The sequence below is a fragment of the Meles meles genome, chromosome 13 (assembly GCF_922984935.1).
Source record: "Meles meles chromosome 13, mMelMel3.1 paternal haplotype, whole genome shotgun sequence".
Taxonomy (NCBI): Eukaryota; Metazoa; Chordata; class Mammalia; order Carnivora; family Mustelidae; genus Meles; species Meles meles.
The window spans coordinates 62,096,351-62,122,801 of record NC_060078.1 but is presented as its reverse complement, the minus strand read 5'-3'; the positions used below and the strand labels follow the sequence as shown (position 1 = coordinate 62,122,801).

General features: G+C 44.9%; 1 protein-coding gene across 2 annotated transcripts in view; it reads right to left on the bottom strand.

The window, feature by feature from the left end:
* Nucleotides 1-26,451, bottom strand: part of PDCD11 (programmed cell death 11) — a 43,067-nt gene that overhangs the window by 14,998 nt on the left and 1,618 nt on the right. For both annotated transcript variants that reach the window (XM_046027157.1, XM_046027158.1), the window contains exons 2-21: nt 26,229-26,341; nt 25,074-25,205; nt 24,332-24,499; nt 22,557-22,718; nt 21,176-21,299; nt 20,289-20,470; nt 15,148-15,255; nt 12,965-13,171; nt 12,208-12,332; nt 11,965-12,025; nt 10,939-11,085; nt 9,542-9,793; nt 8,823-8,957; nt 8,101-8,295; nt 6,793-6,963; nt 5,621-5,840; nt 4,584-4,733; nt 4,043-4,158; nt 2,105-2,646; nt 1,175-1,237 (exon numbers count right to left, since the gene is read on the bottom strand). In XM_046027157.1, coding sequence (XP_045883113.1) covers nt 1,175-1,237; nt 2,105-2,646; nt 4,043-4,158; nt 4,584-4,733; nt 5,621-5,840; nt 6,793-6,963; nt 8,101-8,295; nt 8,823-8,957; nt 9,542-9,793; nt 10,939-11,085; nt 11,965-12,025; nt 12,208-12,332; nt 12,965-13,171; nt 15,148-15,255; nt 20,289-20,470; nt 21,176-21,299; nt 22,557-22,718; nt 24,332-24,499; nt 25,074-25,205; nt 26,229-26,321 — 3,353 coding nt within the window. In that variant the 5' untranslated portion in view covers nt 26,322-26,341. The remainder of the gene's footprint in view (nt 1-1,174; nt 1,238-2,104; nt 2,647-4,042; nt 4,159-4,583; nt 4,734-5,620; nt 5,841-6,792; nt 6,964-8,100; nt 8,296-8,822; nt 8,958-9,541; nt 9,794-10,938; nt 11,086-11,964; nt 12,026-12,207; nt 12,333-12,964; nt 13,172-15,147; nt 15,256-20,288; nt 20,471-21,175; nt 21,300-22,556; nt 22,719-24,331; nt 24,500-25,073; nt 25,206-26,228; nt 26,342-26,451) is intronic.

Sequence of the window (26,451 nt, the reverse complement as noted above, 5' to 3'; positions counted from 1 at the left end):
GTTATCTAAAGTAATCAAATGCAAGAAACAGAAGTTAGAATGGCAGCTGCCGGAGGCAGGGGTAGGAAGAAATGGAGAGTTGTTCTATGGGTATAGAGTTTCAGCCATGCAAGATGAAAAGGTTCTGGGGATCTGTTCTACAATAATGTGCACACAGTCAACAACACTGTGATGCAAACTTAAAAACTGTTAAGAGGGTAATTTTATGTTTTGTGTTTTAACCACAACAAAACAAAAAAGCAAAATGAGGGAAGAGATTGGGATACAGATAGACACAAAGAGAATACCACATGAAGACACTCAAAGAAGAAAACCATCTGCAAGCCAAGAAGGGAGGACTCAGAAGAACCAAACCTTGTTACCTGGACGTATCTCCCCTTAGCCTGAAGAAACTACCCGACCCCAACTCTTAATTAAATAAGGCATCACACCTCAGGTGAAGATCTGGTGGACTCACAACAAAGGTCTGTTTGCACGACAAAGACTGGAGGGGATCAGGATCAAAATCGACAAAACTAAGGAACCCACACAGTAAACAAATAGGAGTGTGTGCATCCACCAAATCTCACTATTCTGCAACTAAAGGGCTTACTCTGAAGTTCAGCCATAAAAAGGAATGAGATCTTGCCATTTGTGACAACATGGAAGGACCTAGAGAGTATTACACTAAATAAGAAAAATGGAAAAAAAAAAAAAAAAGATCCCAGACAAACTGGATCCAACATTAAATGGAACTAGTTTTTCCTCCACACAGAATCCCTCACTGAACACCCCTCTCTGAAATCCACTAGAACGTGACCTAAAATTCCAGTCACTGAGCAGTAGTCTCTACACTCAAAGAATGGGTATTCTTGGCTACATGTTGTTTATTTTTGGAATTACTGAGTTCCAAAAAATTGAACTGAGACCAAAAATGTGCCTTTTTGTTACATGCTGACAAACTGAACTGCAACCAGACTTTTAAACCCTAAATATAGCTTTTACATTAAGTTTCTTATAATCCCTCTACCTAGCCCTATCAGAGCCTAATATCCTTATTAGAGAAATAAGACAACCTAGATAGACAGAGGCAAAATAAGTCACAATGCTTGCAGAATCTTGGCAGGAACTCAGGCTCCTGACTCCAAAGTCCCCCACTCTTTCCATGACACCATGCTACTGGGGTTCCCCTCACCTTGGCCGGACACTCAGCTCTGGAATGGTTCGAATAAATCTGGGATGACTTATTGGGAGAAACCTGGAGAAAGAAATAAGGTCATATCATTTCTCTTATTCTCTGTACCACCATAATCTGGAGATCAGACTTTCTACTCCCAGGAAATCCAGCTTAAAAGCCCCCCTGCTCCGCTGGCAGCCTGCCCACTGGTGACATGTCAGGCCTGAGGGCTTCCTCTCTTACTCTCTGCAGCAAATGCTGGGCAGCTGACTCATCTGCTCTTTAGCGTAGTCTTACTAAACCCTGAGTAGAATTTTCCTTATAGACTACATTCTCCAACTCTTACTCTGAAAGTAAGGAAACGGAGGTCTAGAGAGTACGGTTACTGAAGTTAATATGCAAATTATAGACTAAGAATTATTTTGCTTTTCTTAGTACAGCAAGGATTCTGGTACAATAATAATATTGCAAGTAGATTTAAAGAAAAGGAGGATGACTACAGTATGTAGTGAAGAATGGACTATAACAACCTCTGATGTATACTGAGCAGTAACTATGTCAGGCAACCTGCTAGGCACACTGGGTACCAGATGTTCTCTCAACCTCTGCACGAAAGGTGCTAACCATCCATACTCCCATTTTACAAATTAGGAAAATAAAACTCAGAGCGAAGTAACTACTTAAGTCATGGTCACACAATTTCAAGTGGTAAACCTGGAATGCGAACCCAGGTCTCACTTTAAACTAATGTCCTTAACCACTGCACCATATGCCATTATTTTTTCAAAGGAAAAGAGACAAAAGGATTCTTTTGGTGAACATTTCTGCTAACTAGAAGAAAATCTGATTCGCGCACAACTTTTTCGAGCCTGCCTCAGTGCCCATTCCTTCTCCCACAATTACAACAATGTCCCCTCCACACCAGCCCATCTCCCAAAGCCTCCGTACTTGAAGGTCTTCATGTCTCGCCCACCAATCACTCGGGCAGTGACTGTCTTCCCAACTTTCAGCTTGGCAGTAGGAGATGTGCCCACTGGAACATCATCTAGAATGTGGGAGGCGTGAATGCAACCAGTGATGCCATCTTCCAGTGTCACAACCACATGGGTGGGCTTAACGGACTTGACAGTGCCTGTGACCATGTCCCCGATGGACAGGGTGTGCTTCTTTACAGCCCCCACAACCAGAGCTGGATCTGCTTCCTCATCCTCATCGATGGTCTCAGAGTCCTTCCGGGTCTGTCTCACAGTCCTCTTGGCAGCTGGCCCCTCAACAGCCAAAAGAAAACCAGTCACTCCTGGTTCTGTGGTCTTGAGGGTTAGGGAGACACCCTGTCCCACCTGCAACTTCTCTGAGTCGAAGCGGAAGGTGTCATTGAGGTGAGAGGTCAAGGAGAAAGCTGCCAGGTGGCCAGTCTCAACCAAGGAGGCGACAGCAAAGGACTCCTCCAAGTGCTGCACGAGCGCCTGGTACTCGCTGCCTTTCTTCAGCTGGAAAACACAGAAAACCCGCCATACCCACTTCTTATAGGGCACAAGTGCTCGGTCATCACCCACTGGGCAGGCTGGGGCTGGGGAAGACCCCTGAGTCCAGGGAACCCAGGGTTAGGATAAGTTGTAACGAACTAGCCTTCAATCCCTCTACCTGGCTTCCTCTCCTGTAACTGAGGTGACCTGACTAAACTCAAAAGCACCGCATCAGAATCCCTAGAACTTTGCTTTTGTTTTGAATTCAGATTCCTAGGTTCTATCCTAGAACTAGTGAAATCAGAATTTAAGAAGTTACTGGGGTGATTCTTAGCAGAGCCGGGTGTCCCCTAATGGTCAAAGACACTGTGTCCCCAACTCTTGTAGTTCTGCAGCGCCCCCCTAGTTTATTCACCCTTTCAACCACTCACCAGTCACTACTGAGAGCTCGTCGTGTGCGAGGCGCATTTAGCCCACCCTTTCCTCAGAGTCCAACCCTCACACACTTATGTATGTATCACCAGCTTCACTTGGAGATATGGGATATGGATCTGCTAGAAAACTCAGTGAGGGGTCAACACTGTTTCTATTTCTCTTTGTTTCCCTAGGTCTTAAAATTATAGGCAGCCAGACATGAGGAATTATACCTATGTAATTCTCTCCACCTACCCTACACAGTTAGATGCTTAATAAGTACTTTATTCATTCATTCATTCATTCATTCAATTGTTTATTTAAGTGGAACCTCATGTGGGGCTTAAACTCACAGCCCTGAGACGGAGACCTGAGCTGGGATCAAGAGTTAGGACGCTTACCAGGTGCCCTCTTAATACGCACTTGAAATGAGGACCAAATATATGTATCATCCAGAGAAAAATACCACATGTGTTGAGACACCCCTTGAACCCATTCTTCTCTCACACAGAAGTGTACGAGAGGGAATGTGGATGAGCAGCCTGGAGGTCAGAACTATGCATAGACCTGTTTTGTTTGGGTTATAGGTCTTAAAAAACAGTTTCCAACATTTCCCACATTTATTTCAAATAAAAGTCAAATTCTGCCTCATCTTAAAAATCAGACTCGGCTACAGCAGATGCTGATGTTCCCACCTGGCAACAGGCAGATGGAACGGAATCGTCTCTGCCCCTCCGTGGCCTGGCCATGCCCACTGCACTCATTTACACTAATCCACCCGGCCCTAAGCCAGGGAAACACATCATTTATCATTGGCACCAGAGTGCAAGTCGGTACTAACCCCACCAAGACCAGAGAAGAGGTATGGGAATGACCCACACCAACCCAGGCAGACGATCATCTCATCCACAGGCATTTGCACTGAAACCCCTGAGCAAAGTGTGTGGGGCTGAAGAGGTGGATGATGCCTTTGAAACCTTGAGAATGGAAGTCATCGCCAGCTTACCTTTTTAGCTCTTCTGTTCACCAAATCGTGGCAAAGGGAAACATGTACCTCCAATTTCAACATATCAACATTTAAGATGACAACCTTCTTCTTCTGCCCAGGTTCTACCTCCTGCCCTGCAGGGCAGAAGCAAACACAGCATGATCGCCCTCCTGGAGCAGGGAAGGAAGTGTCTCTCCAAGAGCCCTGCAAGCCCTTGGGGACAAAAAAGAAAAAGGGAACATCCATCCTGGGATGATATGGGCGAGGAAAACCAAAAGTCTAGCTCCCATACTTCAAAAATTCAGGTGTGCCTTAATTTATGCAACCTGATATATAAAAATCTAGATTTACCCAATTATAACAATAGGATTCACATTTAAACCTTCTTTGGCACGCTGTCAGGTGTCCTGATTTACATCGATACAAGACAGGGATGCCAACATTTTCTACTGAATCAGCTCCTCTACATTATGCATTTGGGAATTCTGTACCCAAGAGAGGGAAGAATGGACAAAGAATTTCCCCCATGAACCACGAGGGGCGAGACAGCAGTGCTTACCTGCCCGATGGTATCTGCTGGCCCTCAGAACCAGGCCAGGCACGGGGCCCTCACTGAACACCACAGAGCCGTCCTCCAACACCTCCTGCACCTCTAGGTCAAGGACCATCCCGGGTGTCATCTCAGCCAATGTCTGGATCAACACAGAGTCTGCCAGAGACCCAAAGGAAACAGGATTAACAAGCGGAAACAATACTCACCGTTCTCTTCCTTCAGCAACGCGCTGCCCCACGGAGGAGAGCAGCATCCTGGAGCATTGCGAAAGTAAGATCACTTTTGGTACAAATATGAGACACCCGTGAACACTCTGATTGCCGGGAGAGAGACCTGCACCTCTTGCTGACCCTCTCTGGCCATCACTCATGAAAGTAGCCAAAAAATACCACAAACACACACTTTCCTTTGCTTTCTGAATTTTCACTGCTTTAGCCTGGAATCTATGTTCTCAAGCTTATTCCCAAATCCCATCAGGATTCCAACAATCCTCCCTGATGGTTGGAAACTTTAGAAATCAACATAACCACCCCTCAGAGTCTTCCAGCAGGTCCCTGCTCCATTCTCTCATCCAGCCAGGTACTGGCTGAGTAAGTGAGCAGTGAAGACGTGAACGGATTCACAATAAATGCAAACCTGAGGACACAGAGCTAGGGGAAGTTCTGACTTTGGTCTGGGAGGGAACACAAGGGGGACCTCTGGGATGCTGGTAATGATCTTTATCTGAATCTGGGGAGTAAACAAGGGTGTTTGTTTTATAAACATTTACTGAATTATACCTTAAATGATGTATGCAGTTTATACAAGTTTATACAACTCCCATTAAAAAGGGAGGGAATGCCTCGGTGGCTCAGTTGGTTAAGCATCTGACTCTCAATTTCTACTCAGGTAGTGATCTTGGGGTTGTGGGATCAAGATGAGCACGGAGCCTGCTTGCCATCTGCTCTCCTTCTGTCCCTCCCACTCATGTGCTCTCTCTGCCTCTCTCTCAAATAAAACAGACGTTCCCCACCCTCGACCCCCCTCAGCCCACGTGCCCCCACCTCGGTTGCTCATGAGGCTGCGCACACCCTGCCGCTCTTCCAGGCACTGGCTCAGGAGGAGGAGACTGGTGGTGGCCAGGTCGCCCAGACCACAGTCCGACAGCCGCAGTGACAGCAGCATGCGCTGCTTCTCCTCATCCACATTGGTCACCTTCGCAACCACTGTCTGTCCCTCAACGAAGTGGTCACTTGTGGAAGTCACAAACTTGTCACTCATGATCTAACGAGCGGGCAGAAAGCAAAGACAGGAAGTCTCCATCAAAACAACTCACTTCATGCCCCCAGAAAAGGATGTGTGGGGAAAGGAGTGGGGAGAGATGGAGGCCAGGAAGATTCCTCAGCCCTCTCTTGAGCACAGCTCTACTCCCCTTCCAGAAAACCATGCAAGGCCCTGGCCGTCCAAGCCAGCCTTCTAGAGGGCATCCACCCAAGGAGACACAGCACTGGCAGGTCACATCTCTAACACACGATGGTAACCCTCTGCCCTGTGCTATGCATGTTTCTGCAGGCTTCCCCTCTTCTCTCAAATTGTTCTGGCAGGGGATACAAATAAGAGCCATCTAGGGAAAATGTGAGGGGGACAAACCTATGGAAGGGAGAAGTATTTATGAATAAACTACAGGCCACCTGCTCTCCCACCGTCTTACAATGACTTCACTAAGACTCCCTCCGACTCTGCGTCACAGTTTAGTCAGCAGGCACGAGGGGTTCAACGATGGGGTCACTAAGACTTTTTGCAGTCTGAAAAGTTCATGACTTCAGTGACACTGTGGTGGAGGGAATCCTTCCAAGGTATTCTGGTATCGTGATGCCTCAAAAACCCCAGAGGTTGCAAAACCGGTACTCAGTGGCTCAGGAAAGTTAACGGCCATGTCTATACACGCTGAGAGTGTAAGTCACTATTCTGGCACTGGAGACTAGTCTTCACAGCCCCTGCCCACCTACCCAGTGCTGTACTGTGAAGTAAAGATGCGCCTCCCTGCAGGACACAGCCCTGCGCCAGGACACATGGCTGGGCAAGAATCTCAGCCCCATTCCCCTCAGCCAGGTGGCCTTTCTGCCTTGCCACTGAAAATCTTACAAGGATTAAGGTATCCTGCACCTTCCCACTCTCAGGTTCCATGACTGTGGTATCTCTCCCCCAAGGCTCTTGTGCATGGAGCTGAACTTACAGCTTTGGGGGCCAGTCCACTAAGACCTGACGGGAACTGGACGAACACACCATAGTCCTTGATGCTCTTCACAAAACCGATGAGCAGCATCCCAGGATGGATTTCTGCGAAGCTCTTAGGATCCTGGCCACCCTCCACAGTGGAGACCAAAGCTGGCTTCCTACAAAGGAGCTAATGGCACTTCATCAAGGAACATTCCAGAAAGGGCAGATGAAATAACCATCTCTCCATCTCCTTTTTCCACTCTACCCACTCTACTGCTACAGTGATTCTCTAAGCATGCAGACTAACAGCACTAGCATCACCTGGAATCTGTTAGAAATGCAAACTCCTGGGGCGCTTGGGTGGCTCAGTTGTTAAGCATCTGCCTTCGGCTCAGGTCATGATCCCAGGATTCTGGGATTGAGCCACGCATCAGGCTCCCTAGTCAGCGGGAAGCCTGCTTCTCTCTCTCTCCCACTCCCCCTGCTTATGTTCTCTCTCTCTCGCTGTCTCTCTCTGTCAAATAAGTAAATAAAAATCTTAAAAAAAATAAAAAAGAAAAGAAAAGAAATGCAAGCTTCCAAGCATTGTCCCAGATCTACTGAATCACAGACTCTGGGGTGGGGCCCCACAAGCTGTGTAAACAAGGCCTCCAGGCGATTCTGATACACACTCAAGTTTAAGAACCAGTGTTCTTCCTTTCTCTGTTAGTTCGTCTCCAGGTTACTGAAGAGGACCAAAAAGAGGCAGGCTCATCTCTGTGGTTTGGCAGCTGGACCAACCATGACAGGATCCTCCACAATCTTCACACTAACCGACTCTATCCCACCTCCTCAATCTTCACCCTTCAGAGATTTCATTTTACATTCTGTGAGAAAGAGGCAGTGTTCTCCTTTGAAGTACACATACCAAGACCAAAGGGAATACTTGGGAGCCCCATGAGGGTAGTGGGGGGGGCAGGTATTGGGAAGGAGGACAGCAGCTGCCTCATTAATTGTTCCAGCTCAAGGGGCAAGCACTATATATAAGAAGGCAAGATGAGCTACTGGAGATATCCTGCTTGACCTGGCAGGCCACACTGCCCCCGTCCGACACCTTAGACTCCCACTCTGTCCTGACGAGCATCTACTGGTAGAACTTCAATCCTCTTACTTTCCACCAGGGGAAGGCAGGGAAAGTATAGTCTGGTCACCAGTTTCGTTTTATGGAGGTATTTCTGAAGTCAAATGACTGACTTTTTCCGATGGAGTTTCCAGTTCGGAGCAGAGCCTGACCCAGAGTCTTCCCCTAAGGGCCCACAGCTCACCAGATGCCAATAAAGGATACAACACGTCCCTCGCTCTGGCTGAGACAAAGTACTCTGTGAAGGGTGTCACCAGTCTGAAGCCAGTGATACAACAGAGGGCCATTGGCAACATGGTCCGACAGATGAGGCGTGGGGAGGAAAGCAGGGGTGTTGTGGGGCAGGACAGCCACCTCTAGCCCGTCTTTGGTCTTCTCTAAAACCTTCACATCCACCAACTACTCAGGAAGAGAAAGACAAAAAATGGTACTTGTCCTGAGCAGACAGCAACCACATCTGGCTCAGGCAGAGATAAATCCCAGCACCAGGGATCATTGAGAGGTCAAGATAAGAGAAGGAGTTTTCTTCCACACCCCACACCACTGCCCCCAAAGACCCGCCAGGCACCCCCACACACACCAGGACCCATTTGAGTGCTCGCATCACTCCTCTCCCAAGTCCCTCCACTGAGTCCCAGGGGAAAGGCAGTCTCACAGGCTGGTCCTAAAGACCAGAGAGGAAAGAGGACAGCAGGATACTGCTGAATAGCCATATGAGAATGGTGCCTTCCTTTCCTGGACAGCTTCCATTTGCTCTGACACACAGAAAAGAACCCTCTTTCAAGACCCTCAATTCTGTCTAGCCCTAGAACCTTATCTAGCTACCTTGATCTTCCCCTCCACGGGTCCCAATGCCCCACGTGTCAGTGGCACCCCACTTTCTGCCACTGCCAACTAAAGCAGCTTCTCTGGAGAAGTCCAGGTACCTGTCCAAGGCTAACAGTTCTTCTTTTCTTCTGACTGTGTCCCAGATGCTCCTTCTTTGGATCACCCAATAGCTTGAAGGACAAAAGCATCCTCTCTTTGGATGGCTCACAGTTCAGCACCACAACCTTCACTACCTAGTGAGAAATCACACTTGCCTGGCTAACTCTTCCTCGCAGGCCAGCCAGGCCCTGGAGAGAGCTGCCCTCCACCAGCACTGCAGAGGGAGAGGCACCTAGACCTAGGATCAGGTCAGAAAGCAGTGGAGAGTAATGTACTGAAAGATACACAGAATCCCCCCCCATGTCCACCTTTCGTGGGAGAGGAAAACATGAATAAGTTTTTGATACAACCCCAAGCTTTTAAAACTTATTTTTCCTAGACAGACCCAGACTCACTAGTTTTATGGCACTGCCACCTTGTGGTGACAGTGACCGCAGAACAATTTCTGTTGTGAGGGACACCAGCATGTGTGTTATAGGTAAAGACTAATTCATTTCTTCCAGGTTGTGGGGGTGAGGTCACTCAGTTTGCCAGCTTCTGCTGAAACCCCCTGAGGGTTCCTCTCAGTTCTGTTCCACATCTCCTCCACCTAGCTGGCTCCAACCCACTGCCCCACATGCGCCTTCCCTAGGCCTTAAAAAGTAGTCCTCCCACTACTCCGTCAAATCTGTGTTCATGGGGTCACCAAGGATATGGGCCTGTCCCAGGAAAGGGTTACCTGGCCAGCGTAAAAGACCCTCTCTGGGTCAGGGACATACTCGGCACTGAGCTCATGCTTGGGCACCAGTCCCTGCACATCATTGTAGAACTTCACAATGCAGCCATAGTCCTTGACCCTGAGGATGAAGCCATGCGTCTGCAGACCAGGCTTGGCATCGGCATAGCAGGTAATGGCAGGCAGCTTGGACTCAATTAGGGTTTTCTTCAGCGTCATCATCAACTTCTTGGTTTCAGGATCACAAAGCAAAACCTAAGGGAAGAATACTGGTTGTCATCAAGTTACCCGTTATCAAGAGAGCAGAGAAATTCCTTTGTTTCTAACTTCCTGACTCCACTACTATAAAATTTTGCACCAATGGGTGATCAGTATCTTTCTTTCTTTTTTTTTTTTTTTAAAGATTTTATTTATTTATTTGAAAGACAGAAATTACAAGTAGGTGGAGAGGCAGGCAGGCAGAGAGAGAAGGAAGCAGGCTCCCTGCTGAGCAGAGAGCCCGACGCGGGGCTCGATCCCAGGACCCTGGGATCATGACCTGAGCTGAAGGCAGAGGCTTTAACCCACTGAGCCACCCAGGCGCCCCGATCAGTATCTTTCTTGACTCAATAATGAAATAAAACAAAAAGAAGAAAATCTAACGGTGTGAGTGCCTGCACACACCAGGCCTTGTGTTAAGCACTATGTATCACATTTAATCTTCACAACTCTGTGAAGCTTCTCTTGGGATTCAAGACTTTGTTATAAACCACTCAAGTTTCAGCAGCTTAATTTAGGTATTTCTGTGCCTGACATACCCCTTGCTCCTCTTTAAATCCTTTCCAGTTCAAGTACTATCTCTGCCAGAAATCTAGAAGACATTATTGTCATATAGACCTGAATGTGAAAACTGGTTTTGCCATTTATTAGCTGTGTGACTTTGAGCGAGCTGTGTGACTTCACTTTCCTACACTTTACTTTCCCCACTGCAAGATGAGGACAAGAGTACTTACTTTATGGGGTTGTTTTAAGGATTAAATGACATAATGCATGTCAGGGGCCTAGGACAGCAAATGATACAAAATACATGTTACGGGGTGGCTACTGATATCACCAATGATACCTACTGGCCCAGCCCACCCTTGCCTCCCCTCTGAGATATGACCATAGCACAGAGCCTGTGCCAAACCATGTGACAAAAAGTCACACAGTGGCTTGCTCTCTTCATGTATGACTATTTTAACTCTCAATTATATTACACAACTCTCAAGGGCAGAGAACCAGTTTTCTCTTCCCCATGCCAGATACAAACCACAGATGTTACATGGTCATTCTGTGGAAAAAGGCAGAAACTTCAGCTGAGAAGCATTGCTCTCTTCCCATCTGGCTTAAACCCCAACAAGACCCTTCAGGAGGCTCACCCGGCACTTGACCTCATCCCCGATGTGGTACTTCTTTTCCGGATTCTTCATCAGGATGTCAGCCAGGTGCATGGGCGGTATCAGGCCCCGGATTTGCTCGCCCACCTTCACCAGCATCCCATATGGCTTTATGGTCAACACTGTGCCCTAGAGAATCCAAAGAAAAGATGCCATCATGCCTCAAGAATGGCTTTTCCCCCTCTACTTCTTACAACAAAGCAGGTCACATCTCTCTTTTGAAGTCCAGCTTCCCAGGCTAACTGCCTGTTATTCCAGATGTCACAGGGTAAAGCACACACCCCACACTGATGGTGAATGCAGTCTGTTTTGTTTACAGGAACCTTCGCATCTTTCTTTTTTTTTTTTTAATAATTTTTTTTTAAGATTTTATTTATTTATTTGACAGAGAGAGATCACAAGTAGGCAGAGAAGCAGGCAGAGAGAGAGAGAGAGGGAAGCAGGCTCCCTGCCTAGCAGAGAGCCCGATGCGGGACTCGATCCCAGGACCCTGAGATCATGACCTGAGCCGAAGGCAGCGGCTTAATCCACTGAGCCACCCAGGCGCCCCCTTCGCATCTTTCTGTGGGAACATGTTCTCTGTCTCCCTCACAAGCACATTCTTCGCAGGGGATTCTGTCTCCTAAGGAACAAACTCTACCTATAAAGGAGATCTGCTCAACTAGGGCTAAATGGCTAGACATGAGAGGCAACTGCAAGTGACCTTGTACTAACATCCCACAAGTTCAACTAGCATAGAACTAACTTTTGCCCAAATCTAATAAATACCATCAAATGCCAGGATTTATGACCTACTGCCTCTGCGTATTTGAGTGATGCTATTAAGACCTTACCTTGAAATTAATTACATGTTACCCAAGGGAAGAAAAAGAATCTCCAGTTAACAGGCAGGGGTAAGGAACATGGCTTTAAGTGTGTTCATGTGAGAACTAATGAGTGGCCAGTTAACCTGTGAACTAAAGAATGTCTGAAGGTGAACGAGTATCTAACGATATGCTTGAGTCTTACCTCTACCAGTGCCCCAGGTTTGATGTCATGATATCTAAGGTACTGAGCTTCAATAATGGACCTAGAACAAAAAGAAAAGACAAGATTAAATAAGCCAGGGCAGAGGCTACCTAAAATTCAGGGGTCCCAAAATCATGCTGGCAAGAAGAAAATAGTCACCACGTCAGGCCAGGAGAAACTGTGAGCGAGCAACCCCAGAGAAACATACTTCTCCAGCCCCACATGTGTCAATGACAGACTTACGTCCTCAGAGAGAGCAAGGCCAGCTCATCCATTTGGCTGTAATCGATGATTCTACACTTGTGAGTGTTCCCTGGCTTGAAGGAGTCAGCACTGAAGACGTTCTTCGAGTCGGAGAGATGGCTGAGCTACAAAGTACCAAATGATTAAGCACAAGCCAGACACAGTAGATCTGAGGCAATCAGATAGGAAAATACAGTGACACATTTAGCACCTACCATAAAAACATTGTTGATCGCCTATTAAAATAATTCCGCTAACTAAAACACTGCTCTTTACGGTCATAGACTATAAGGTCAGAGAACAGTCTAGATCATGGGTCCAAAAACTGTAGCTCATAAGTTAGTGCCTATTTTGCAAATAAAAGTTTTACTGGAACACTGCCATGCCCCTTCATTTACGTACTGTCTATGGCTGCTTTCCAGCTACAACAGAGCTAAGTGTTTAGGATAGAGATCGAATGGCCCACAAACCTGAAATATTTATTACCTGGCCCTTTCAAAACCTTTGCCAAGCTCTGGTGTAGATCTGAACTCATTCTTGTACCTACCATCGACCAGGTATCAAAGTCAGTCAAATTAATCCTAAAGAATTCTAAGAACAAAGGGATATTGTTCTAATCCCTCTGCAGAGTCTGCCACACCTGGGGATACTCAAAAATAGGCAACTAATACAAGGGATGCAGAAAACAGAAAAGGACCCACGTGTCCCCAGAGTCTCTCTAGTGATAAGATCCCGCTGAAACGAAACGCTTCCTCACCCGGGCATAGGCCAGCGCCCCATCCTTCAACCTGAAGGTGGCACCGGCCTTGCTGATAAAGCTCTGGACAGGAACGTCATCCAGCACGGCTCCCAGGTGCTGGCAAGAGAGCCGGGTGAGGGAGCGCCCCGGCTGCAGGAAGACAGGACGCAGGCTCAGCCGCACGGCCCTGGTCCGAGGATGGACACAGAGAACACAGGCCCGTACCTAGACAAGAGAAAGAGAATCATGAGCAGGAGGAGGCACACAGAAGATCAGACCCCCAGAGCAGACTTTCAGAGCTCAAGACTCCACATCTGCTGCCCAGGTTATGGATGGAAGCAGGAATATCAACTAGGGCAATCCAAACAAAATTGGGCAAAAGTCAAACAAAATGCCCCAGAGAAACTGCGTCTAACTAAATCCATGCTCACTCAAGGCCAGGAAAAGATACCAGGGTCCCCTTAACACCATGAGACTAATAACGCATATGCAACAGAAGCCATGTCCCAGCATCACTGTATCAGAGACCCGCCTAAAACATACCAGGAACAGCCTGCTCTGATCACAAGGTCAGAGCATGTAAAACGTCTGCATTTTGTATGCAAATAGGATTATATGGAGAAAAAGTTACTAGAAAAAAGTTCACCAAACAGTTAAAATTATCACTAAGTGCTGGGAAAACTTGTTTAGCTAAAAAACATGTCTCTGTAGAATCCAATACCATATATTACTGTTAAAAGCAAAAAAGAAAAGAAAGAAAATCATTTTAGGATTCTTTTAAAAACTCTGAATAACATATATTGGGACTTTCTTCCCAAATAGTCACAATCACTGCAGAAAATTTGGATATTTAGGTAAATGTAGAAACATCAGCCAGTTAATCATTATTAACACCACATGGTATAATCTGCCAGTATTTTAACCAGGTGTACCATTAAAAATAATTTTTCAGGGAGACCTTGGTGGCTCAATCAGCTCAATCATCTGCCTTTGGTTCAGGTCATGATCTCAGGGTCCTGGGACTGAGCTCTGCATCAGTCTCTCTGCTCAGCAGGAAGAATCTGCTTCTCCCTCTCCCTTTACCCCTCCCGGTTCATGCATACACACATGCACACTCTCTCCCTAATGAATAAAATCTTTAAAAAATTAAAAAACTTTTTGAAGTAAAAATAAAAATTTTTTCAGGGCGCCTGGGTGGCTCAGTGGGTTAAGCCGCTGCTTCAGCTCAGGTCATGATCTCAGGGTCCTGGGATCGAGTCCCACATCGGACTCTCTGCTCAGCAGGGAGCCTGCTTCCCCCTCCTCTCTACCTGCCTCTCTGCCTACTTGTGATCTCTCTCTCTCTGTCAAAAAATAAATAAAATCTTTAAAAAAAAAAAAAAATTTTTTTTTCAGAGCACCTAGGAGGCTCAGTTGGTTAAGTGCCCAACTCTTCATTTCAGCTCAGGTCATAATTTCAGGGTCATGAGATTGAGCCCTACATCGGGTTCCACACTCAGTGCAGAGCCTACTTGAGATTCTCTCTCTCCCTTTCCCCCTCCCTCAGCTCACACTCACACATGCACACATTCCCTCTCTCTAAAATACATAAATAAAATCTTTTTTAAAATAAATAAAATTTTTTTTTATTTATTTATTTTTTTAATTTATTTGACAGAGAAAGATCACAAGCAGGCAAAGAGGCAGGGAGAGAGAGAGGAGGAAGCAGGCTCCCTGCCGAGCAGAGAGCCCGATGTGGGACTCGATCCCAGGACCCTGAGATCATGACCTGAGCTGAAGGCAGCGGCCCAATCCACTGAGCCACCCAGGCGCCCCAAAAATAAATAAAATTTTTTCTACTCTATCCATAGCGTTTTTAAATAGCATTTTCTATTTAAATGCATATTTTGTTCTTTTACTTTAAATATTCTTAAACACCTTAATGATAACACCAGAAGATTCACTACCCACCCCCACCAAAACCAAACTATATAAAACAATAAAAAATACAAACTACAAGTTGCCTTCTTTTTCATAGACTCCTTCTCTAATCTCAATCCACAGAAATAACCGCCGTGGCTTCCTGTGTTCCTTCCAAAACACATTTCATTCCCCTCACTGCCTCTAATACCTGTACACACGCAGCCCTAGGATCTGCTCATAGCTAGCTGAAATACCAGATCTGTTTGGGATACAACCAGAATTAAGAAAACATTTCTTACTGTTTGATTTGAGAAGTATGTTCCAGCTTTCTTGGGATCCAGGTGCATAAAGTCGACCAGGCCAGTGAAGAATGAAAGGAAGTTTAGCGTAAGGCCGACTGGAGTCACCTAGAAATATATGGAACAAGAAGGAACCAAGAATGTGAGACACTGTTCATACGAAACCCTCACTGCTGTGTTTTCCACAACTGCATCTCTCTCCTCCCTCAGCTAACCCTTATCAATTCTTCTTCTTTAAAATTAAGTGGCAGGACAACACCCAGTGCTATTTTTTTTTTTAGGATTTTATTTATTTATTTGACACAGAGAGAGAACACAAGCAGGCAGAGTGGCAGGCAGAGGGAGAGAGAGAAGCAGGCTCCCTGACGAGCAAAGAGTCCCATGTGGGGCTCAACCCCAGGACCTTGGGATCATGATCTGGGCAGGTGCTTAACCGACTGAGCCATCCAGGCGTCCCCTAGCTGTTCCTTTGTTCAGTAAGCTCACTTCCCTTCTGGCATGAGAGGCATCAATCCTCCCAACTTGAGATTTCCTGACGGGATGGAGGGTCATTTGCACAAGGATCCTTGGGGAACTGCCAGCCCAATCACCTGGGCAAACTGATGCAAACTTGGTGATCTGCCCAGACCGAGAAGGCAAAACCCTAATGCTGGCAAAAGGGAGATATTGCCCATGCTGATTTGCCCTAAGGAGCCCCCCAGAAGCTAAACAAGTAGAGGTGACAAGCACCTCAAAAGAGATCAATGAGGCAGAAGACTGAAATCTGGGAAACAAAGTTAAACCCCAAGGTCCTCTCCTCAAACTACAGGGTCTATGCCTCTCCTGCTTCACAGAAAATGAGAGTTATTCTCTAGGGAACTTGTACAAAGACTCCAAAGACAGGTAGAGTACAAACCCTGAAAATGTAGATTAAGAAAAATTCTGAGTATTATATACCACCTAGCTCTCAGGCCAGGATTATACCCTCCTGAGGAGAGATTAACAGATTAACAGATCCTTTCTAGAGAAATCTAACATACTAGAGAAGACTTATACCAATGACACTGGGAGCTGCTCAAAGTCTGCTAGCTCCAGATCCTGAGCGTGAGGTCGTCAACGTGCCCCACTCAACCAGGTATACAAAGTGTTCCAGCACCTCACTCATACAATGACAACCAAAACAAACATTTAAGAGAGAGTACAAAGTTAAAACTGAAGAGAGTCTCCCAGAAGGCATGATACGGAAAAATACATGCACATACAAAAACAAAGGTGAGATGAAAAAGTAAGAAAATTAGAGAACTGAAACATTAAACCCAACATCATCCAGAGTTCGAGAGAAAAAGAAACTATATTTAAAAAAAAAAAAAAGTCTGATAAGGGGGTACTATCCAGACTATATAAAGAACTCTTACAACTTAATAATAAAAAGACAACCTAATTTTAAGATGGACAAAGAACTTTTGAACAGATATTTCTCCAAAGAAGATATATGAGTGGTTGTAACACAACCGGCACATGAAAAGATGCTCAACATTGCTAATCATCAGGGAAATGCAAATCAAAATCACAAGGACATACCACTTCACACCCACTACGATGGCTATAATAAAAAGCATAATAACTATTTGTGCAAATGGAAAGAAACTGGATGGAACCCTTAACTGCTGATGGGAATGTAACCTGGTGCCGCCATTTTGGCTGTTCCTCTAAAAAGTCAGTTACCATATGACCAGCAGTTCGGTTCCTAAGTATATGCCTAAGAGAAATGAAAACTTACATTCATACAGAAACTTACACACCAATCTCACAGCAGCTTTATTCATAAGAGCCCAGAGCAGAAACAACCCAAATGTCCACTAACTGATGAATGCAGAAACAAAATGTGCCATTTCCACACTGTGGAATAGTATTTAGCCATAAAAAGGAATGAACCACATGCTGCATCATGCTACAACATGGATGAGCCTTGAAAACATGCTAAGTGACACAACCTGACACAAAAGGCTACATATTGTATGATACCATCTATATGAAATATCCAGAATAGACAAATCTAGAGACAAAAAGTAGAGCCAGGGGCTTAAGAGAGGGAGAGACGGAGAGTAACCACCAATGTGTACAGATCTCTTACGGGGGTAATGAAAATGTTCTGGAATCAAACAGTGGTGACAGCTGCACACCTTTGTGAATACACTAAAAAAATTACTGAGTTATACATTACAAGGGGTGTATCTTCTTATATGTGAATTATATGTCAATTTGAAAATAGAAAAAGAAAGAAAAGCAGTAATATAAGAAATTTTCTCAGAATTGAAAGATCTGCATTTCTGGATTGTAAAACAAATAAATGGAGAGAGATCACACTAAAACACATCATCATGAAATCTTTTTTTTTCTTTTTAAGATTTTATTTGACAGAGAGATAGCACAAGTAGGCAGAGCAGCAAGCAGAGAGAGAGGGAGAAGCAGGCTCTCCTCGCAGCAGGGATCCTGATGCGGGACTAGATCCCAGGACCCTGGGATCGTGACCTGAGCCGAAGGCAGCCGCTTAACTGACTGAGCCACCCAGGTGCCCCATCATGAAAGCTTAAAAGAGATAACAATAAAATTCTTAAACTCTTCCAAGGGGCGCCTGGATGGCTCAGTTGGTTGAGCATCTGACTCTTGCTTTCAGCTCGGGTCATGATCTTAGGGTCATAGGATTGAGCCCCAAGTTGGGCTCTGCACTCATTGGGGAGTCTGCTGGAGATTCTTTCTCTTTCTCCCTCTGCACCTCCCCCACCTCTCACTCTCCCTCTTTAAAGTAAATAAGTAAATCTTAAAAAAAAAAAAAATTCCTGAACTCTTCCAAAAAGAAGAAACATATATGAGAAAGAGAAATCAAGTAGCACTAGACTTTTTAAGAGCACCAGAGGCTAGATGACAATGGCAACAGGTCTTCAAAATTCTGTTATTTTTGACAAAGAATTCTAATCCTAGCTTTCCTACCAATCACATGTGAGTAAAGATATTTTCAGACATACTAGGTGTGCAGAAAAGAGTAACACAGAAAGACCCAGAATGTGACAGAAAAGCCTGCTGGCAAGGTTGGCCATTGGCTGGTGTCTGAAAATTTAGATTTTGCGAACATTCCCACAACTCCTAGAACCAAGGGGCTCTCAGCACCTGAACTATTTGTGTCAACAGCATAGTATCTGGAATTTTGGTACATGTCAGGAAGAGGGTACCTACATGAACAGCCCCAGTAAAAACTCTTGGGCACTGAGTCTCTCATGAACTTCCCAAAGAGACAGTTACACCCTTTGTGACTCCACTGGGAAAGGACTCTTGGAAGCTTGTGCCCCTAGTGCCTTTTCCCTTTCTGATTTTGCTTGGCTTCCTTCCACTGTAATAAACCACAGTCACAAGTGTCACTATATGGAGTCCTCTGAGAGCTTCTAGAGCATCAGCAAGCCTGGGAGTGATCTGGGGGATCCCCAGCACCCTAGGTCAGGAAATTAACCTCCCATGTATCTTACCAAGGATGCTTCTGGAGAATGCACCACACAAAATGAGCAAGTAAACCAAAAAAGAGGAAAAGTGGAATCAAAGAAGACTCCAATACAGAGAAAGAGGAGAAGGATCCAGGATGACCAAGAAAGGAAATCCTAGGAAATCAGCTCTGCAGGAGTCCTACCAGAGCAACTGGTCTAGACAGGAGGAGGATAACAGTAAAAAGAGCTCTAGGTAGGTAAAAAAAATGTAACTAAGGTTTAAACACCTTTATGGAAAAATGCAGTATGAAGAAAGTAACTACAACATGTATTATCCCCACTCGTGCTCTCACTCTTTTTCAAATAAATAAAATCTTTTAAAAAGTCTGGGCGCCTGGGTGGCTCAGTGGGTTAAGCCTCTGTCTTCAGCTCAAGTCATGATCTCAGGGTCCTGGGATTGAGGCCCGCATTGGGCTTTCTGCTCAGCAGGGAGCCTGCTTCCCCCTTCTCTCTCTACCTGCCTCTCTGCCCACTTGTGAGCTCTCTCTGTCAAATAAATAAATAAAATATTTTTTTTAAAAAAGCTGATTATCAGCTCCAGGGGGGAAAAGCTATTTGAGAAGCAATCACAGTATGTTATCTAGCTCAGCAGTAAATAATATTTATATAACCATAGTAATTTAAGCTCTGAATAACGATTTAACCAAAAATTTATTATATCTCAGGAGGGTGAAGGAAAGAGCCAAATCGTCTTATTATCACCTTACCATGGTAAGAAGTTAAAACTCAATGCCTAAAATTGATAAACCAAGAGATACCAGCAGAAACTTGTTACTTAAGAAATACAGAAGTAAATTTCCAAGAATAAAAGTTAAAGATGAAGTTAGAAGAGATGAGATAGTTCCTTGTTATAAAAGCCTTTTAATAAAAGCTTTTATAAAAAATAAACTAAACTAAAAAAAAAAAAAAAAGCCTGACTTTTTCAGGATGCCTGGCTGGCACCGTCGGTTAAATATCCAACTCTTCATTTCAGCTCAGGTTATGGTCTCAGGGCCCTAGGATTGAGCCCTGCGTTGGGCTCTATGCTCAACGTGGAGTCTGCCTGAGATTCTCTTCTCCCTCTGTCTCTTCCCCTCCCCCAAAATAAATAAAATGTTTATCTTATTTTTTTTAAAGGTTTTATTTATTTGACAGAGACAGAGATCACAAGTAGGCAGAGAGGCAGGCAGAGAGAGAGGGAAGCAGGCTCCCTGCTGAGCAGAGAGCCCAATGCAGGACTCGATCCCAGGACCCTGAGATCATGACCTGAGCCAAAGGCAGAGGCTTAACCCACTGAGCCACCCAGGCGCCCTAAATAAAATCTTTAAAAGCAAAAAACTATTTGACTTTCTCAGTCAGCACTGTCCAAAAGAAACATAATCTATATGTAACTCTGTAATTAACTTCGCTGCGGTCACATTTAAAAACTACAAAGAAACAGATGAAATTTATTTTAATAACTGGTTAACCCAATACATCCAAAATATTATCCTTTAAAAATATGGCACTTGCTACATTTTCAGTGTGTAATAAACCACAAGCAACCAATGCCTACCCTATCGGGTAGTACAGTTTCAGACCGTGCACACGCCCTACAACACAAATTATCTCTATTTTATAAAACAGTACTGATAATGAATGGCTTACCTTCTGTACTTGGGCTTTGACCACCAGTCCTGGTAGCAAGTTATTAAGAGTCCAGTTTTGATCCTCAGTAGCAATGGCAGCAGAAACTTCAGAATGACCAATAGACAGACCAACCACTCCTCCGTTGCCTTTGACCTCCTCAATGATGCAGTGCAGGTACTGTCCCACCTTCAGTTTTGCACCTGCAAGCCCCGGCCCCAGCCCCAGCCCCCAAAAGGAAAAATACCTTCATGAGAAGGGCTCTTTTTTTTTTTTTAAATATTTTATTTATTTATTTGACAGAGAGAGAGATCACAAGTAGGCAGAGAGGCGGCAGAGAGGGAAGAAGCAGGCTTCCTGCCGAGCAGAGAGCCCGATGCGGGGCTCGATCCCAGGACCCCGAGATCATGACCTGAGCGGAAGGCAGAGGCTTTAACCTACTGAGCCACCCAGGCGCCCCATGAGAAGGGCTCTTAACTTGGGCTCAAGCACTATCTGTAAAGATCTATGGTCTACCTGCCCAGTTACCATGTAATACCCACGTTCCCAATCTCTCAGTGACCAATTAAAAGAGGGGAATAAAGTGACCCTGACTGATTTGGTATCAACACCACTTAAAAATATGAAACTCTCAACAAGGCAGGAAAGGTGTTGGTTCAGAGGCCCAGGAGGCCCAAATTTCAGTGGAATCTTCTAGGTAAGAAAAGTGAAACTGGTCCATTGGATCTCAGACCCTGTCACTCACTGGCCCTTCACACACATTCCCTTTCCTATCAGCTAGGATTAACACTGATTTTAGAAAAGTCAACAGCCTTTGGGGTTACCATTCTGTCATTTTATTCACCAACTGGTATTTACATACCATCCCTGCCTCACTACCATGCAGAGGGCCCTCTTCCTCCCCTCACCTTTGTTCTTCTGTCGGATATACTCCTGGGCTTTCTGCAGTGGCAGAAAGGCTCTGGCCCCACTAACACCAATGTCCATCACATAGCCATGGTCTTCCAGGCTGGACACAGTGCCTGTGAGCAGCTGGAGGACGAGAAAGCATTCCCCAGAGTTCAAAAGTCAAAGATAATGGGACACACAACAGAAATCCATTACCAAACACAAATGTTCCCACCATCAATCTTGACACATCATCCCATAAACCTCCCCCAACAACTTCGGTCCCACTTGAAGATAGAAAAAGGAAAGACATCAGCTTTCATTCTCCCAGGGCTTGAGGAATGTTATGGTTTCCAGACAGCAAGAAGTGTTATACACAGCTGAATGGAATGAAAAAGAGGGGTTTCTCCCCTAGAGAATTTTCAAAAGACAGGAAAGACTATTGTTACACAAAGAGGAGTAAACCAGATTGCCCTGCAAGGTCACTCCCAGAGCCATGACTAATCCAGAACCACTCTTCTAGCTGTCACTACGTCTTTTCTAAGTGTCTCCAAGACTTAAAAAAAAAAAAAAAAAAATCTTGCCAGCCTCCTTTACATTTCATGGGAAGCAGTGTGAAATTCAAATCTGGCTCTTACCATTTGGTCTTTGGCAAGTCATAAACCTGAGTCCATTTTCCCAAATACGTTAAGAGGAATATCTACCTTCTGCCTCACAGGATTGCTGTTGAGAATTTCTTCAGATGAAATGTCTAAAACAGCCCCTGCCAAACAGCAGGCTTTTGACATTTGTCAATTTCCTGCACCTTGGCTTACTTTTATTCCCCTTTCTGGCCAGCTTTCAGGGCCTGTCCCAAACTTGTTGCTTCTAACTAAAAGTTAAAAAATCATATTGATCTCCTTTCTCTTAATTACACGAGCACCGAGATGAGTGCAGTTTATGAGTGTGTTTTATACCTACCAGACGTTGGGACTCAGAGAACAGGACTAACTTCTCCTGACTCTCCATAGGACTGGGAGACTCACAGTAAGCTATCCATCAGTACAGCGGATAGACTCATTGCCCTATCTACCCTGTTTCTGACTTCATCTGCAAAGAACAAATCTTGGTAAGTAAGGTACTTTGAGGAACTCCTCGCCCTGCTAAACCTCCTTGGAGGTAATTTTTTTTAAATCGGCCACCAGTGAATTTTCCCTTTCCCCCCTCCAAGGTATTGTGATTAGGCTCAAGCCTTCGATTTCCATTAAGTACCCAAGCACCCTGGAGACCTTTTCCCCAGGAAAAAACCCACCCCTGTGTATAACAGTTAAGCTGAAAGTAAAAGGTGGTCTAGATACTCCCTAGGAGACAAGGCAGGGAAAAGGCACATTGTCTGCTCCTCTTCCTTGACACCATACGTACCATGCCAGGCTTCAGGGCCTCAGCACTTAGCACTTCGTTGACATTTCTGGGGTTCAGAGATAACTTGACACTCTTTTTGCCCCTCTCTGTAATGCCCACACTGCTCACCACACACCTCACCAGCATGCCAGGTGAGAAGAGTTCAGGCAAGCCGACCAGGTCCTGCATAATACAAATGAGAACAATCTGATACCCACTCCTCCCATGAACCAACATACCACTGCCCACCCCTCGCTCTGTGGGTTCTCATCCTCAGACCCCAAAGAGCCCAAAGAGTGCATGAAGAAAGTAACCACTCGCCAGAGGAATAGGGATCTGTGGCCAAGTCACAGTCTTCAATTTCAGCATAAGACCTCCAAATATCTCCACACAACAGGCAAATGTAGATGATTTGTCAAGAGTCGTCTGTATTCACGTTCTCCACTCTTTATCTCCTGCTCACCCTTCAGCTCACTGGAACTGTGGTCCACCCCTCACCCACCACTTTAGCTCCCAATAAAATCGCCAGCGATTTTCATGGTGCTAAATCCAATAACCTGTTTCGCAGTCCTTCTTATATGTGACCTTTAGAGAGCATTTATCACTGGCTGGGGCACCTGGGTGGTTTAGGCAATTGAGTGTCTGACTCTTGGTAAGCTCTGGTCATGATCTCAGGGCTGTGGGATGGAGCCCTGCATGGGGTCTGTGCTCAGTGAGGAGTCTGCTTGAGATTCCCTCCCTCTCCTCCTGCCCTTCCCTGCTGTGCACAGATGTGTGCATGCGCTTTCTCTCTCTCAAATAAATAAATAAAATCTAAAAAAAAAAGTACTCAAGACTCAAGTCTTTCTTGACTTCACTTGAGTCAAGTCACTTGTCAAGTCACAAGTCAAGTCAGTATTCACTTGAGGGTCCATCTTTCAGTCTATTCTCACTTTTTCCGCTCCTTCTAGACCCTTCTTCCCTCTTCTAGCTTCAGTTACACCTACGCAGAGTAGTCTCACACATGTATGTGTCTAACCCAGACTAACTACTCTGAGCTCTGAAATAACCTGTCTACTGGATGTTTCAACTGTTCTTCAAATTCAACACAGCAAAAAATAAAATCGTGATCATCTCTCCCAACCCAGGTCCTCTCTCAGGGTTTCTATCTCAGAATGGCAAGGCTGACCATCAACTCACACACAAGAGAAGATTAGGATTTATCCCCCTATCAAATCCATCAGTGGGAACTGACTTGACCTCCTCAGTAGGTAAACCCTAAACACAGCCTGCTCTCAATCTCAGAGCTGGGCTACTATGGTAACCCCTTAACTGGTCTCTAAGCAACTACACGCCTCTTCCATCTATTCTCTATACTGTCTTTGCATCACCTGCCCCAGTGAGAACACTTCAAGGGCTTCCCATTGGTTCTAGAATTAAAAAACAATTTTAACATGGTCCAGCCTCCACCCAGCTGTCCTGCCCCAACCCATACCACTCCCCCTTGCTCTCTCTGCTCTAGCCACACTAGCCTTCTCTGTTCCACATTGTGCTCCTTCTGCCTGAACTCCCTTTCTTCTTTACCCAGTACGCCCTCATCCTTCAGATCTCAGTTCAAGCATCCCTTCCTCAGGAAGTCCTCCAGGCTCTCTGGGCTAAATCAAAATCCTCTTATTTGAGAAAGGAAAAAAAAAAATCCCGTTATAAACTCTTATGACCCCTTGTGCCTTGACTTCTTAGCACTTAGCAAAGTTGTAATTTTACATCTGCTTGTACACCACTTAGTTCCCATCAGAGTACATCCAGGCTTCCCTTACCTTCACAGGTTCTTCTTGAGCCACCTGCTCATTCAGCTTTTTGGTGTAGGCATCACAGATTTCAGTCACTTGCACAAAGCCCCGGAGTCCATTGGGAAGACTAATCACCAGTTCCAGTTCATTTACTTCCTTCACGCAACCCAAAACCCGCATCCCCTCACACAGGGACTAGAAGAGGAAAAGTGAAATGTGCACAAGAGGGAAAAGAACAATGACTGAGGATGCTAGGGGGGGCCTGGCTTCTACTCCCAACAAACAAAACACTTCTGCAGGCTGGATCTGAATCTCTTCCTTAGGAACCATTTAGCTTTTTTTTTCTTTTTTACAACACATACCCAAGTTATAATCTAAAAACGTAAAGAACATTAAAAGACCACTTCACTTCTCCAAAGGAATTTCCATAGCTATGAAATGAAAGAGTAGCAGTAGAAAGGTTTAAAAAGTTATCTCCAGTTCTAACCTATGAATCTACTGAAACACATTTCATGAAGACACAAGCACAATGAGGGACTCAACAACTAAAAAAAAAATGACACATGACCCCAGGCATTGGTTAATACTCAAAGGTGATAATGCTCAATTCTGAGCATGAACTGCAATAATCTTTACGCGTTTGTGTGTGCGCGCACACACACACATGCGTATGTATACAAAAGGAATGGAAGAAACGAGAAAGGGAAGAGCATATAAAATATAAGCAACCCAGGTAATTCATTTAGAACAAAACCAAACTGTAACAAACCTCAATATTAAGAATTTCAAACTTCTCTCTTATAGACTTGCTGCTTTCTCTCTTTTCAGTTTTCAACTTTTTTGTTTTTGCTGGCCCTTTCTGGCTCTTTTTCCTTTTGGTGGATTCCTCTTCAGTAGAAATCTACAGAGGCAGAAAAAAGAAAAAAGAATGAAGAGAAACAATCCTGGGCTTTCCCTTCAACTTCAGGTCACCTGTCACCTTGCTTTGTTACTCCTCCACTGCACCACACCCCCAGTGTTCCTGTAATTCCTGCTCCAATCCCATCTCTTCCATTCTGTCACCAATGCTCCCTTTGCCCAAGATGGGTGTCATCTTCATATTCCCTTTGCTCCCATGTTCTTCCTCCCTTGAGTGGGATGGACACTGGGGTCCCCACTACGAGAAGTAATTAGAAACAGTGTGTAAAAATGGAAGGTAGAGATATCGAGACTCGAGTTAAACTCCCAACTCCACCATAACAAGCTGTGTGGTTTCAGTTAAAATATGTAACCTCTCTCAGCCTATTCTTCAACATGGAATGATGTTCTCTACTCCAGTATAGTGGGGAAGATTACATAAAATACAATCAAATATTAGTTCCCTTCCCTCTAGCATTTGGAGCCTACTCTAGGAGAAGATGAATTTCAATGCAAATTCTGACCATTATATGTGGCAAGGGTCCCATTTAAAAATCAATCACCAACTGCTTTCTCCCCATCCTTTATTTTTAATTAACTAAAGCACAGTTAACACACAATGTTACATTAGTTTCAGGCGTACAGCATAGTGATTTGACAACTCCACACATTATGCTATGCTCACCACGTGTAGCTACCACCCGTCACCGTATGATACCATTACAACACCACTGACTATATTCCCCATGTTGTACCTTTCATGACTTATTCTACAACTTTTCTCTCCAACCTTAAATGACATGGCACAAATTTCCTAAGAATAAGGAACAACAGCACTGTAAACCCAAGTACTAAATGCCATGCTTTAAAAAACAGCCTCATGGTGGTATGGACTCTCTAACAAGTTCAACTTCCAAAAGCAGACTTCAAAAGAAACAAATATGGAAAATACCACATTCTCAAACAAGGTTCATTCTTCACAAGAATAAATGCTCGGTGAGTCTTATCAAACAAGCATACCACTTACATCAAATAAGTTGTCTTGTTCAACTGACTTCTGCAAAGCTTTCTCTGATTTGTGGGTCTTTCTTGTACCCCCTCGGGGGAAGCTTTCTTCCATGGTTGCTGTGTTTCAGTCTCCTAAAAACAATGCAAAGAGTACAGTGTGCTGTAACCTTGGTGCCATTTCCTAAAGGTTGTGATCAGTGAGCAAGAGATAGAGTCTTCTAGCACCAATGTACTAGACAACA